The 14,660-nt window shown below is 43.0% G+C and overlaps 2 protein-coding genes across 3 annotated transcripts in view; both read right to left on the reverse strand.

Annotated features, from left to right (window-relative positions):
- The window catches only part of LOC125713148 (kelch-like protein 10), a 34,893-nt gene extending 25,159 nt beyond the window's left edge, over positions 1–9,734 (reverse strand). The window contains exons 1-6 of one of the 2 annotated variants that reach the window (XM_048984077.1): positions 9,577–9,734; positions 8,567–9,056; positions 7,581–8,192; positions 6,911–7,060; positions 5,915–6,275; positions 5,468–5,827 (exon numbers count right to left, since the gene is read on the reverse strand). In XM_048984077.1, coding sequence (XP_048840034.1) covers positions 5,970–6,275; positions 6,911–7,060; positions 7,581–8,192; positions 8,567–9,056; positions 9,577–9,734 — 1,716 coding nt within the window. In that variant the 3' untranslated portion in view covers positions 5,468–5,827; positions 5,915–5,969. Of the gene's footprint in view, positions 1–5,467; positions 5,828–5,914; positions 6,276–6,910; positions 7,061–7,580; positions 8,193–8,566; positions 9,057–9,576 lie in introns of those variants that run through there. The other variant, XM_048984078.1, reaches the window with a different exon arrangement.
- A 3,213-nt stretch (positions 9,735–12,947) lies between these two features.
- LOC125713237 (kelch-like protein 10) overlaps positions 12,948–14,660 on the reverse strand; it is a 39,842-nt gene continuing 38,129 nt past the window's right edge. The window contains exon 5 of the mRNA XM_048984215.1: positions 12,948–14,218. Within this exon, the coding sequence (XP_048840172.1) occupies positions 13,889–14,218 (330 nt within the window). The 3' untranslated portion in view covers positions 12,948–13,888. The remainder of the gene's footprint in view (positions 14,219–14,660) is intronic.

The raw sequence follows: 14,660 nt of genomic DNA on the forward strand, positions 1-14,660 counted from the left end.
CCTAACTCTTCTGATCCAGGGACCCCCAAATGAATATCGACCAGAGCTAAGGACCCCCTGCCACAGATGATCACATAGGTACTTAAGAAGTAGGGTCAGGAAGGGCTTTAATCTTATCTTTCCAGCAGTGGCTCCCTAAAAATATTTTTCACTTAGACTAGAGGGCAGGTCCCCCGGAATATTATTTTTGCCACTGATTGACGTGGTCCACTTTTTGTAATATTTTTACACAGCTATTATATGCCAAAAGTTAAGGTGGTACCTTTAATAACTGTAGCTCAGAAATATTTTTGCTAACCCCGTAGTATACTAATATAACACAATAATTGTCATGACCTGTGCGTCCAACCCTTGTATGTGCTCAGGATGAACCTGCTCTCATCTGTGAAAAGCTCAGGGTGCCAGTGGCAGACCTGCAAATTCTGGTATTCTATGGCAAATGCCAATCGAGCTCTATGGTGCTGGGCAGTGAGCACAGGGCCCACTAGTGGACGTTGGGCCCTCAAGCCACCCTCATGAAGTCTGTCTCTGACCAAACGATCAGAAACATTCACACCAGTGGCCTGATGGAGGTCATTTTCTAGGGCTTCAGCAGTGTTCATCCTGTTCCTCCTTGCACAAAGGAGCCAATACCGGTTCTGCTGATGGGTTAAGGACCTTCTACGGCCCTGTCCAGCTCTCCTTAAGTATCTTCCTGTCTCCTGGAATGTCCTCCATGCCCTTGAGACTGTGCTGGGAGACACAGCAAATCTTCTGGCAATGGCACATATTGATGCGCCATCCTGGAGGAGTTGGACTACCTGTGCAACCTCTGTAGGGTCCAGGTATCGCCTCATGCTATTAGTAGTGACACTGACCGTCGCCAAATGCAAAACTAGTGAAAAAACCGTCAGAAAAGATGAGGAGGGGAAAATGCCAGTGGCCTCCACCTGTTAAACCATTCCTGTTTTGGGGGTCGTCCCATTGTTGCCCCTCTAGTTCACCTGTTCATAATTTCATTAACACCAAAGCAGCTGAAACTGATTAACCACCCCCTCCGCTACTTAACTGACCAGATCAATATCTCAGATGTTTAATAGACTTGATGCTATACTCTAATTAAAAAGTGTTCCTTAAATTTTTTTGAACAATGTATAATTGTAGCATCTCTTCCCTTGTCTTAAACTCCACACACCTAGAGTTGTAACCTAACATCCTATTGGCCTTTTTTATTGCTTCCCCACACTGACATGGAAGCATCAACATACACACCGAGGTCTTTCTAATAACCAGCTACCTTTATTTCAGTGGAACCCATAATATATCTGTACTTTTATATTTCTGCTCCCTGTATGGATTACCTTACATTTATCTATGTTAAATTCCATCTGCCAGGTATCCACCCAGTCGCTAATTAAATCCAGATCCCGTTGTAGCCTCTCCGCTGCTAGATCAGTACCTGCTACACCACCCACCCTGGTGTCGTCTGCAAATGTAACCAGTTTACTGTATGTATCGGTGTCAGTATCATTAATGTAAATTAGGAACAGTAGTGGTCCTAAAATTTAACCCTACGGTACCCCACTATGAACGCAGGCCCACTGTCATGCCCGGCTCGTACGATCGTCGTGTGTGCCACGCCCCCTGATTATCCACGTGTGCTTTCCCAATCATGCCCAGCTGTATCTTGTTGTTTCACCATGTCTTTTGTCTATATCAGTCCACATCTTGCCCTGTCCGATGTCCGTCATTGATGTTAGTGCTGTTATGTCCTGTTCTGCCCATAGCCGTCTTTCCCCTAATAAAACCCCAGTTTTCCCCGTATTCTACCTCCCTGCTTCGTCCTTCCCTGCCTCCTTCCTGCCAGCCTGCCCGTCCGCACCCGCAAACTCTGACACCCACAATATAATAATATCGTGTACAGTACATACTGTAATCAGTCCAGAGGTAACATCACTTCTCCAAATTCAAGTTGCCGGCTATGTTTACTGTAGGTCCCAGGGGAAGGGGTTGCACTAAACCAGTATTTCAATGGATTACGAAAAACCTTAGTGCAGGGGTGCCCAAAGTGGGGCCCGCGGGTCAAGGTTGGCCCGCCGTACTATTTAGATTGGCCCGCCAATGGATATCTAAAATTTTAAATTATTACTGTACTAAAATTTGTTTCAAAAACTCTTAAAGCACGAATCCCAGTGTAGCTATCAGTGCGTTTATTTTTAGTGTACGTTGACCTAACTAATATATATTATACAGTCCTCACTCATGGTGCTTTGATTACATTTGAAATATCTAAGACTAAAATTGAAATACAAGCAACTATAAGGGTAATGTAGAGTATATCTGTCACGGGCGACCGCGGGCAGAGCGGCGATCGTGAGGGCAAGCGGGGAATCAGGAAGCAGGCAGGCAGGATTCGGGGCAAACGGGGATTTAATCAAAGGTTTTTGGGGAACAGGGAACATCGGACACTGACTGACATCAATGACGGACGAAGGACTCAGGTAAGACACGGACTGAAATACACAGGACTGAGCAAATGAACTAGATACAGCTGGGTACAATCGGGAGAAAACACGTGGGTAATCAGGGGGCGTGGCACACAGGAGGAGCGGACGAGCCGGGCATGACAATATCTGTGCACATATGTACATTTCCACACTTCATAAATAGTCATATTTTAACAATTTGCAAAAAGTCCCATGAGTCTTTGTTGCCGCCATACGGGATCAAACCAGTTTGTGGCGGGTCACCACCAGGCTGCTAGCTTAAGCCACTATCAACATGGAGCGGCATTGTCAGTGGCACACAGACAAAAGACATTTTAAAAAATGCTGGGAGGAAGAATATTTTTTCACTGACATAAATGCTAAAGCGGTCTGCCTTATTTGTAACCAGTCTGTTGCTGTACTAAAGGAGTATAACATTCGTCGTCATTATGCGACGAAGCACGCAGCATTTTCGCAATTCAAAGGTGATGCGCGAAAGAACAAGACCAGGGAGCTGCTGGCTAAACTTCACAGACAACAAGGGACTCTTACACGGCCCTCGACAGCCCAGGACAGCGCGACACGGGCCAGCTTTGAGATTACTGCGCTAATTGCCCGGACTGGGAGATCATTTTCAACGGGTGACTTTGTTAAGGAGTGTCTGTCCATAGCTGCGACAATCATGTGCCCGTCACAGGCAAAAACTTTCTCCCAGATCAGCCTCTCACGAAATACTGTGACACGTCGTATTGAAGAAATGTCTCGAGACATTAAGGAGCAATTTAAAGCAAAGGCTGCTGGATTTGTCGCCTTTTCTTTGGCGTGTGATGAAAGCACGGACATTTCGGACTCTGCACAACTTTTGGTTTTCATACGGCGAGTAAATGAAAACATGGAAATAACTCAGGAGCTGGCTGGATTTGAGACACTGCGCAGCACAACAAAAAGTGAGGATTTGTTTGCAGCCGTTGAGCGAGTGTTGGATACGAACGGGCTGAGCTGGGAAAAATTGGTTGGGATAACAACTGATGGAGCACCTGCCATGGTTGGGAGGACAACAGGCCTTGCCACACTAATTTCCCAGAAGGTTTCCCAATGTGGAGGTAAGGTGGCAAAATACCACTGCATCCTGCACCAAGAGCAACTATGTGCCAGATCAGTTGGTATGGGAGACGTGGTGCGTGACGTGATTAAAATCATAAACTGCATACGATCAAAAGCGCTCTCACACCGCCAGTTCAGAGCTCTTCTAGAGGAGGTTGATTCACAATACAAGGATGTGCTTTACCACCAAGAGGTGAGGTGGCTGAGCCGCGGGAAAGTCCTCAAAAGAGTTTTTGAGCTGCGCCATGTCATCGCGGAGTTTCTGACAAGCAAGAACAGTGACACTCAAGTCCCCACAGATGAAAAATGGTTTTGTGACGTGGCTTTTATGGTGGACATCACTGACCTGCTCAACACCCTGAATATTCAGCTTCAAGGGAAGGATCAGATCATCACTGAGCTGTTTGACCACATAACGGCCTTCAGGTCGAAGCTGCAGCTACTCTGTCGACATCTGTCAGCAGGTAGGTTAATACATTGTACACACACAGAGACACACATACACATTCAGTTTTAATGGTGATAATGTCTATCATACTGTATTTTATGCCGTAAATAAGTCCCGGCCTTGTTAACTGTGTTTCGGAGGGACAGCGCTGTCCATGGTTCTTAAACTTGATTGACAGGCAGACATGCGCTTTGTTTGTCTTTTGGAGCTTGCATATTTTTTGTGATTGTAAAAATGCTTATGATTTAATCAAGTGATAATGGAGAGGAAAGGTGGCAGCATGTACCTGCACCTCACATGATAAAAGTGCAGTTACTGGGATTGATATTATGTGGAATATGTTAGTAAGTGCATTTACTAACATATCCATATTCCACTGTTGTGCAGTTAAAAAGTATTGTTAAAAAGTATTGTAATAAAATTGTAAGGCTAACTCTTTCAAAGTACATAAAACAACATTTATGTTGCAATATTTATTATTATTTGACGACTTAGCAGCTCTTTCACTTCTTCCCAGGAAACCTTGCACACTTCCCTAGTCTGAGAGAGGTCAACCTGGTGAAGCAGAGACTGCCTGAATATGCAGCACTTCTCAGACACTTGGACCAGGACTTTCCGTTGCGCTTTGAGGACTTTAGGGAAAGTAGAGGTGACATGGAGCTGTTTTCTCAACCCTTCACCATAAGTGTGGACTCAGTGCCTGATCACATTCAGATGCAGCTAATTGAGTTTCAGTGTGATTCTGAGCTAAAGAATAAATTCATGTCATTACACCTGAAAGACTTCTACACACATGTCTCATCTGAAAGGTACCCAGACATTAGGAAACATGCACAGGTCATGTTAGCTTTGTTTGGCAGCACTTACATCTGTGAACAGACTTTTAGTGTAATGAACCTTAACAAGTCCAGGCTCAGAAGCACTCTGACTGACCCACACCTACAGGACATCCTCACCCTCTCAGTGAGTCAGCTGCAACCTAATATTGATAGGCTGATAAACGCCAAAGAACAGCTTCATGTTTCTCACTAGTGGTGCAATTATATTGTTCCTACTGTTGTTGTTGTGTTGCTGTTGGACATGCACTCTTTGACATTTTGCACTATATGTGATTACAAAAGTTTAGACGTGTTCTAAATGCCTATATATGACTTATTTGTCATATTTTGTTTATGTTATTTACACAGAAAGGAAGGTTAGATAACTGTTTGATAAATAAAACTACTTTACTTTACTATTAGTGTTTGTATTTTGTGTAAAATATTACATTTGGCCCGCGGTCCTCCGATAGATTTTCATTTTGGCCCACTAAGGGAAAATGTTTGGGCACCCCTGCCTTAGTGCTTAATTAGTAATCACCGATGGTTGCAGCGGAATTTCTGAAGAGAACCGTCAAACGAGAACAACGTTTATCCAAAATGGGAAATTTATGACGCTTTCACAAACTAGATAATATGAAAAAGAAAACTTTATTTTAAGTATGCAATGTCAGGAGAAGATTCAGCTCCCATCTCCAGCAGAGCTTCTCCCATGTCCTGGAGGACGCAGGGGACTGACTAGTACGAATGGGCCTTGTTCCATGCCTCCATTGTGGAGGCGGCTGACTGGAGCTGTGGCCTGTTGTGGCAGCAATCCCCGAACCCGCTGGTGGACAGCGTTGATGAAATGTTGGAATGCGGCTTCGGCGGTCGTCGAGGTAAAAACTCAGGTGTGGGAGGAGTTTAGCGAGGCCATGGAAAATTACTTCCGGACAGCTTCGTCTTCAAAGACCTCGATCCCACCAACACACCTTCCAATGAGGAAGCAGAGTCTGGGGAAAAAAAGAGGTGTCTATATAAACTCAATGTATGTTATAGGGAAAGAATTCGGGGTGGGGGGTGTAAATGAGGTTACGTACTGGGCATGCTGTTGTGGGCAGATGGGTTTCTCTCCTCCTTGGCGGCCATTAGGGACTAACGAGGTGAAGCATATTCTATGATGCGGGGGTGCGCAGGCACTACGCAGCAGCTGAAATGGTTTCTGGCTCTGCTCATGTCCTGCGCACGATACCAGCTGCCTGTCCCCGCATCATAGCACTCCACCTTGTTAGTTACCCCAAACCCATCGTGGCCGCCCATCACAAATAGGAGGTCGTCCACCACTGCGATGCCAAAATCACTGCGCGGTGTGGACATGGGGGCCACAGCATGCCAGCGGTTTGTGGTAGGGTCATAGACCTCCATGGTCTGCAGGCGATCAGGCCTGTTGATACCGCCCACCTGAGAGATGCCAAAGATTCATTATCACTTGCTTGCCAAAAGGATGGGCAAACATCAACTTTCCCAAAGTCATGAACTCTTAAGCAATTTTCACCCTATGAAAGCAGGCGCCTTAGAACCTCCCATTGTCTATAGATGACACAAGCTTATATACAGAAGTCAACCTATATGCAATGAAAACATGGATTTGGGCAACAGAAAACTTGTATGATTCGGTGAAAACTGTGAGCCTTCAAAAAAGACTCCTTATGCTAATATATTTTGCTTTTTTATTGTTATTACTTAAAACGAACACTTGAAGCTAATCAGACACTGAAAAAAACAACAATCTGACTAATTATATCTGGAACTAGGGAAAATAATTAATAAAAAATCTAAACTTTACAACCCGAGCTAGTAGCAGAGACCCCCCAGCAGATCCATTTATAACCCAGAAATGAATGCAGGGAGGCTAAAGAGGGTAGCATATATGTTTTTTATGTGTATAAAGATAAGCCTTTGCAGCAGGTATTTCTGGCATTTAACTGTTTTGTTTGGTTTAAATGTATCACAATGAAAGACACAGCAGCAAAGACAAAAAAACCATGAGTCTTACAGGTAAAATGTGAGATTTGACACAGAAAGGAATCACTCACCGCATATATCTTCCCTTTATACGCCGTGACTCCAAGGCTGTGACGGGGAATGCTCATTGGAGTGATCAAGCTCCATTCGTTAGAGAGTGGGTCAAAGCACTCCACTGTAGATAGGCTCTCTGTTCCATTGTGGCCCCCACAGATGTATATCTATGAAAACCAATTTAACTGTGAAGACCGTTATACTGTATATGACTGGGGTTTGGAAGTTACAGATAAAGTTCATTGTGACTCAAAAATAAAAGTATATGCTATGCATAGTGTATGACAGGGTTCCCCAGTCCCGTTCCTGGAGGAACACAGTTTGCAAATTTCCCTTCTCAAACACACCATAATCAGCTAATTTTCAGGTTTAGTATGGCTGTTTGAAAAGGGAAATCTGCAAAGAGTTTTGGATTCTGCTCCCCCAGGAACAGAATAAAGGAAACCTGACATGGGAACACCATTTCATCTATCTCACAAGTCTTGGAGTTGACACCACAGCACTACCCAATGTGCCACTAATGGAGACCAATAATGCATTTATCCAAATACTTAAATGTATTGAACATAGTAATTGTGGATTAAAATCAGCAATCTGAAGAGAAAGAGAACTCATGACTGTGTAAAATACTCAATTTCAAGGGGAAAATGAGGGTAAACACAGTCAGACGCCCTCCCATTACCCTACCTTGCCATTCAGGGTGGTGGCGCTGGCATCGTTTCTCCTCTCATTCATGTGCTCGATCTGGGTCCATTCATTGGTTATTGGGTTGTAGCACTCTACAATGTTGAGGGGCCTGAAACCAATATGGCCACCCATGGCGTAGATGAGCCCATCGAGCACGACCACACTAACATTACATCGATGCCAGTGCATGGGGGCCATCTGCTGCCATGCTCGTGTGATCGGGTCGTATCTGCGCACGGTATTGATGAAATTTTGCCCATCAAACCCCCCAATGCAGTACACAAACCCATCATGGTACACCGTGCCATGACCAGCCAGGTTGCTCTGCTCCTCCTGCGTGATATCCACCCAGCGGTCGGCCCGTGTGTCATATGCATCAATGCAGTTTGTCGTGCGCATGTTCCATCCACCAACAGCCAGCAAAATGTCAGAGGGCAAGCGCGGGCGGATCAGTGGGTTCTCAAAATCAGAGAATGGACTTTCATCATGAAGATCATAGATGACCTTCATGACATCAGTGATAATTGGCCTGCACGCCGCATTGGCCTTCACCAGATCGTTGGCTTTGACGATCTTCATAAAGTACTCCGGATCCATACGAGCCATCCGAATCTACACAGGAAACAAGAATGAGAGAATTCCTATGAGTTCCTTAGTGCTTTCTCTGAATCTCTGGAGATGAGCAATTCCTAACATTAAGGATACAGCAGTAAGTGCAAATTTTTATTTCTTTAGCTGAAGCCATTTACTTTGAAAGTCTCAGATGTGTCAGCTAACACTTATTTCATGTAAGACATTTGAGTGTTTTGTTTTCCATTATTTGTTACACTCTCCTCCCAGATGTAATACCTGGAAGCCTTGGTTGTAGACTTATGGGACATGGAAATGGAGGTTCAGTCTCTAGCTACAGTAATAAGGACTTCACTCAATGAGCATTCTATTGTTATATACACAAGTCAATGAGAACATAGTATAACTATACTCACCTTGGGCAACAGAGCTGAAATGTGGGCCTCTCGGGTGGCAGGCTCGTGTTTGATCCACCGGAGGATGGCCTCAAACACCACATCCTCTTCTCTGACATTAAGCTCATCCTGCTGTATGATGTCAGAAAGTTGTTCAAGACTTAGTTCTGGGAACTCGTTTGAGCTGATGGCAACCTCCTTAAAGTTTTTCAAGATGAAGTTGAATGCAGACTGGTGCAGCTCGTTTACGCAGTAGACATCGGCGATTTTAAGAAGGCCAATGCAGTTGTTGAGGCAGAGCTGCTCATGCAGGAAATCACAGCAGCGCTGCACGATGCCCAAGACACTGAGATAATCAGCAGCTGCCAGGAGGTTCTCCACATTGTCAGCTGTGATGACCACAGAGTACGTGTAGGCATACTCTATGACCTGCCTCAGTGTTTCTGGGGAAATGCCTGGGAGTTGGTACTCCCGCTTTCCTGAATCATTCCAGTCACTGGCGAACAGAGCCCTGAAACACAATCCAGAAGTGACTCATCTAATAAATATCGGTTTTGCAGGCAAAGTTAAATAAGGGGTTTTCTAAATCTTCTGAACCAGGGACCCCCAAATGGAAATTAAGCAGAGGACCCCCTGCTACAGATGATCTCATAGGCATCTAAGAACTAGGGACCGGTGGCTTTAATTCTTATTTTTCCAACAGTAGCTCCCCCTTTAATATATTTTACTTGGGCTGGTGGGCAAGTCCCCCGGAATACTTTGTTTTGCCTGTTTGACATGGTCCCCTTTTTATATATTTATACCATTATTATTATTATTATTATTATATAGTAAAAGTTAAGGTGGTACACTTATCAGAAATATTTCTGATCAGCACTGACCTACATTAATATAATTTAATATAATGTATATTAATATAAACTTTCTGTCATCCTAGAGCCTTATTGCCAAGGAGAAGTCATTGCTAACGAGAGATAAAAACTGACTCCTTGTTGTTTTCGCATCTTCATATATGGGTCACAGCTACTTACTGGAAGTAGGAGCTACAGCCACACAGAATTACTCTATGGGCGTTGAATTGAACACCGTCGGTGATGAGGACCACGTCACAAAGCTGTCCTGCCAGCCGAAGCTTGTTAAACACTTCGAACGCCGGGGACATCAGTACTCGCTCCATGTCGTGTGCCATCATAATTCAAAAATGTGGATATCTCGTCTCTCTCTCCTTTTTATATCACTCGAAATCACGTGTACATACATTCTAAGACGCAAAAACCGCACTTTGCGTCACAGTTTCCTAAGATACCGTAATGTTTATTTTTAAATCTATATTTGAGACTCGAAATGGATTGGGGGGGGGGGTATATTCTACGCACAATCAGCTGTACAAGAAGAACAAGTGAAATGTTTTTAACATCACTTTTGGAAAATGTATACCGTGCTTATCTTAGAATTTAAGTTTTGTATTATGTAAGAATAGTCAAATCACGAATTCCCGAAATAAAATAAATAAATAAATAAATGTTTTCATATTTTTTCTCCTCCGCTACGTTTCTAAAAATGAAAAACAAAAAAGGTCCTTTACATGTCTGTCAGGAACGAGGTTTAAGTTCGCATCTTATTCCCTAGTTTCCACTTTAGACATAAGCCATTGAGCAACAAATGTCCACAAGACATTATTTTATGGGGTAAATCTGGTCGGCCCGTTGTGGCAATTATTTGGAACAAGAAAAGTCCTTGAAAATTGGGCTGGGCGGTCCGTCTGTTTTGGTCAACATTTAGCACAAGGCGGACGTATTTATCGGACAGCATATATCCCCAATACGGTCATGAAAACAAATTGCAGCAAGTGTGGAATTATCACAATGATTATTGTGCTGTGTACACTTCACCCAAATCCTGAACGCTATTGAATATAATCGATTATGTATTATGGAGCAGTTATGTTAATCAAGGTACAGTGTGCAATATCACTCCATGAGCTATTGACCATTTTCCTGTTTTATGATCTTTTCTTGAGAAATCGTTTTTTATTTTATTTTTTGTAATTCCTCACTTCTGCCGACTAACTCCTCCACGTTTAATATATTTTCGTGCAGGTTTTTAAGTTTGTTTTCCTGCAGCTTCACGGCACCCATCGTTCTTGCGCACCCACACAGATGGACGAGTTAAGCTAGAAGTGGATGGGAGTAGCGGCAGGACAGATATTCCGAGGGCGCCCATTGAACGATGTAAGTAATTATTATTTATCGTTAGAATTCTCACTTAACACAGAATGTTGTCTTTGGCTGAAGTTTAAACAGTCGAGCTGAATTGTGGGAAGATAAGCTGAAGCTGTTCGCGTCCGCAGCTAATGCTCGCGCCATGACTAGCTAGCACATAGTGAAATGGTGAATGGATTTGGCGACATTTTCCGTTTGAATCGAGTACAGAGACGTAGGTGTTGTTTTGTTTGTGGCCCTGCTTTTACAATGCACGTGTAGCAAAGTGAAGTTGGGATCTGCTTGCGTCTTTTGCAGCTAACATCACACTCGATATAGCCGCAGTTTATTGTGGAATCGCCATTTTGGGTGTACACAACGCAAGAGCGCACGAGTGTTTATATAAAACAATTCCACTCTGGCTGAGTTTTCTTCTTATTATTATTTTTCATGCTATACTATATACAAACTTTTTACTTGTACATCTTAGGATATAGTTCATTGTGACAATATAAATGGTAGGAGAGAACTACAACAGCAACGACTGTGGGTTGGGGCTGGGTAGGGGATAACGTTTTCATAGTTGGGATTAGGGTTTTGCCCATAGACATGAATGCAGAGTCCCCATAAAGACATCTAGCACATCTTCTTCTTTGTGTTCTGGAATTGCTTCTTGTAGGTTAAGTTAGAATGGTTTTCACTGTTCTTTGGTCTGGAGAACAGGCTGATTAATCACAGTTGAGTTTTGTGGGCAATCAACCATATGAATATGTACATATATGTGTGTGTGTGTGTGTACAGTAGTGTGCAAAAAATCATAAGCAGTCAAAAGAAATTGTGTGATTGTTAGGGTCTGTAGCAGCTAATCACTGCTGTTAATAGCAGCTACTATAAACTACTGTTAATATAACTGCTAATAACATAACAATTTTCCCGTTTTTTTTGTGTAATAAAGCCTATAATGTAATAATGTGATACGTTTTTGATTCAAATATGTTAGTATGATATTGGTAAGTTATTACTATCAGCCTTTATTACATTAAGGGGGAAAATTAGCACATTATTGGCAGTTATTACATTAACGGTAGACATCATATTATATATGTCTAATGCAGGGGCGCTGCTAAGGATTTTGGGTCCCATGAAAGGAATCTTGACAGGGCCCCCCACACAGTTTATTGGGGGCTTCTCTGGGCCCCCTCTCAGTCATGGGCCCCGAGAATCGTCATCGTTTACCCCCCCTTTACAGCGCCCCTGGTCTAATGCACGAAGCATTAACGTTAGATATGCTTGTACCACAACTTATTAGGCAAGAGAGAAGTTCTATTGCCCATTTTCATTGCAAACCAGCTTAACATTTACAGGATAATTAATTGCAAGTTCCGATGTAGGCTGCCATTCACACACACAACTGGAAATAATAAAATGCCTGGACAGAGCAGATACAGCCATTGTAGCCTTCGCTCCTGTCTGCTGCTGTATGCAAATCTCACTGAACCATTAAAGCTGGAGCAGAAGTGATGTCTCCGACTAATTGCTGGTTGTTAGAGAAGTACTCAGAATAATGAGAAATAAAGTAAGAATTGTGAGGGAAAAAAAAATCAGAATTTCGACTTAATAAGTCAGAATTCTGAGATAAATGTGTGGTTTTTTTTCTACTCCAGATGGCAGAAAACTCTAAAATCAACAAAGCTCAAGAGTCATAATTCAGAATTTGTTCATTTAGATCAGAAACAGCTCTATGGGATGCTTTCGTCTAATCAGACTGTACCACATGGTTCATATGTAACACTTTTCTGGAGACCGCAACAAATGGGGGATTCTGAAACTGCCCGTTTGTTTGGAAAATTCCAGTCACCCTGAGTGAAAAAGGGTAGAACCCTCCCTCCTGTCCCACTGGCCTGATTGCCTGATAGCAGGAAGAGACGGTCTATAGGGGAAAGTAACCTTCAGTTTAACTCACAGAAAGACAATAAATAGTAGCACTTAACAAATGAGAGAATATTAATTGACTAGGACAAACTGAGATGAGCAACAGGAAATATAACTGTAAGCTGATAAGAGAAAAAGAAGGGGAAAATGGAGGGAAATTTGCTGCTTCTGATTGGATGCAAGCATGCAGGTCAGCTGATCCACCTGAATGTTTCCAACTCGGCAATCGGTGATGAAGGGTCAGTAGATTGGCTAAGTGTTGGAACCAGAAGCAGAAGCTGGCTTTCATGCTCTGGAGGGTCCTATGGCATGAAACCTTAAGCAGTTCTTTACGCATATGATGCTCCTTTAGGGGGTGCCATAGACATTCGGTCTGCATATATATTATGTTTTATCAGTGTTTCTTGTGGACCCTCAGCAGTCCATGTTTTTGCTCTCTCCCAGCACCAGCTGTCTGGCAAGGAGCAAAAACGTGGATGGACTGGGGGTTCCTGTGGATCAGGTTGAAAAACATTGTTCTGTATTGTTTTTGTTAATTGATTGATATTCAGAATTTATTTTTGGGGCTTTGGCTGCATCTTGGTTATAATGTTTAATTGAGATATGAATTAATATGGAGAACACCACACACACGGCACAAATTCTATGAAGATACTACTCATAAAATTAATGTGATAACACATGTGATAAAAATACAAATATAAGGGCTTTATTTGTATGAATAAAGCATTTCACATATCTAACACATGTGTCCCCAACAACCGTAGCCAGATATTAAATCTGTTCTAGAAGAGCACACTCATTGCTTGCTGTAAAAGCATGCAGGAGGTCCCAGCTGAGCTCTGCTATAGTTGTGCTCTTTGTATTATTCATTTGGCAGATGCTCTAAGACAGAGAAATGGTTGGAGAGAACAAGGCAATTAACAAATGCATGCAAACAAGTGGCATGTTACACAACAGGAGCAAACCACTACAGCATCCGATAACAAAGGAAAGCAGTTGTCTTGCCATAATTGCATTTTGATAGCTGTTCTAGTGCCTTAACCTCTATGCTCTGACTCCACTGTAAGGTCTAAGTTCTGTTCCCTCAGTCCATTATTCAAGAGGCATTTTCCTTATTTTGGTGAATGTTTCTGATTCTTGTTAGTGTCCACTGTTTCTGTTGATTAAGTCCAGTGATGCTAGCCACACCGGCAGATGCGTAACCTGGTTACCCACCAGGCAGGCAGATGGGGGCAGGTGGGCGAGGTGCAGCGTACTGTACGATGCAGGGGGGCACTGTGCAGCAGCTGAAGTTCCTCTTGGGCGTAATCATGTCCTGCGTACGGAACCAGCTGCCTTTCTCTGCATTGTAGCATTCCACCTTTGCAGTGACTTTGAAGCCATCGGAGCCTCCCATTGCAAACAGCAAGCCGTCCACCACTGCGATGCCGAAATAGCTCCTTTGTTGTTTCATGGGAGGCGCAGTGTGCCACTGGTTAATTGCAGGGTCATAAACCTCCATACTCCGCACTGGATGAGCCCCGTTGGTACCGCCCACCTGGGAGACACCAATGGTAAGTGATCACTCGGGTACCAAACGGATAAGTAAATATCAGCTTTCTCGAAGTCAGGAACTCTTAAGGAATTATCGCCCTATAATAGCAGGCTGCACAGAACCTCCCATTGTCTATATAGGACACAAGCTTATAACTAATTTGTGTTCAACATACATGTCAACATAACTGCAGTGAAAAAAGTGGATTTGGGCAACAGAAAACCTGTACAATTCAGTGAAATACTTATGTTCATATGTTTTGCTTTTATTATTATTTTTATTAGTACTAAAAATAATACTTGTATTCAGACACTGAAAAAAACAACAAACAGAGCAATTGTGTCTGGAACTACAGAATATAACTATAATAAAAAATCTAAGCTTTACTAAGTTTTACTAAGCGTATTTGTTTAAAACCCAGATATGCAGGGAGCATATGTGTATT

Source organism: Brienomyrus brachyistius, chromosome 18, assembly GCF_023856365.1.
Source record: "Brienomyrus brachyistius isolate T26 chromosome 18, BBRACH_0.4, whole genome shotgun sequence".
NCBI lineage: Eukaryota > Metazoa > Chordata > Actinopteri > Osteoglossiformes > Mormyridae > Brienomyrus > Brienomyrus brachyistius.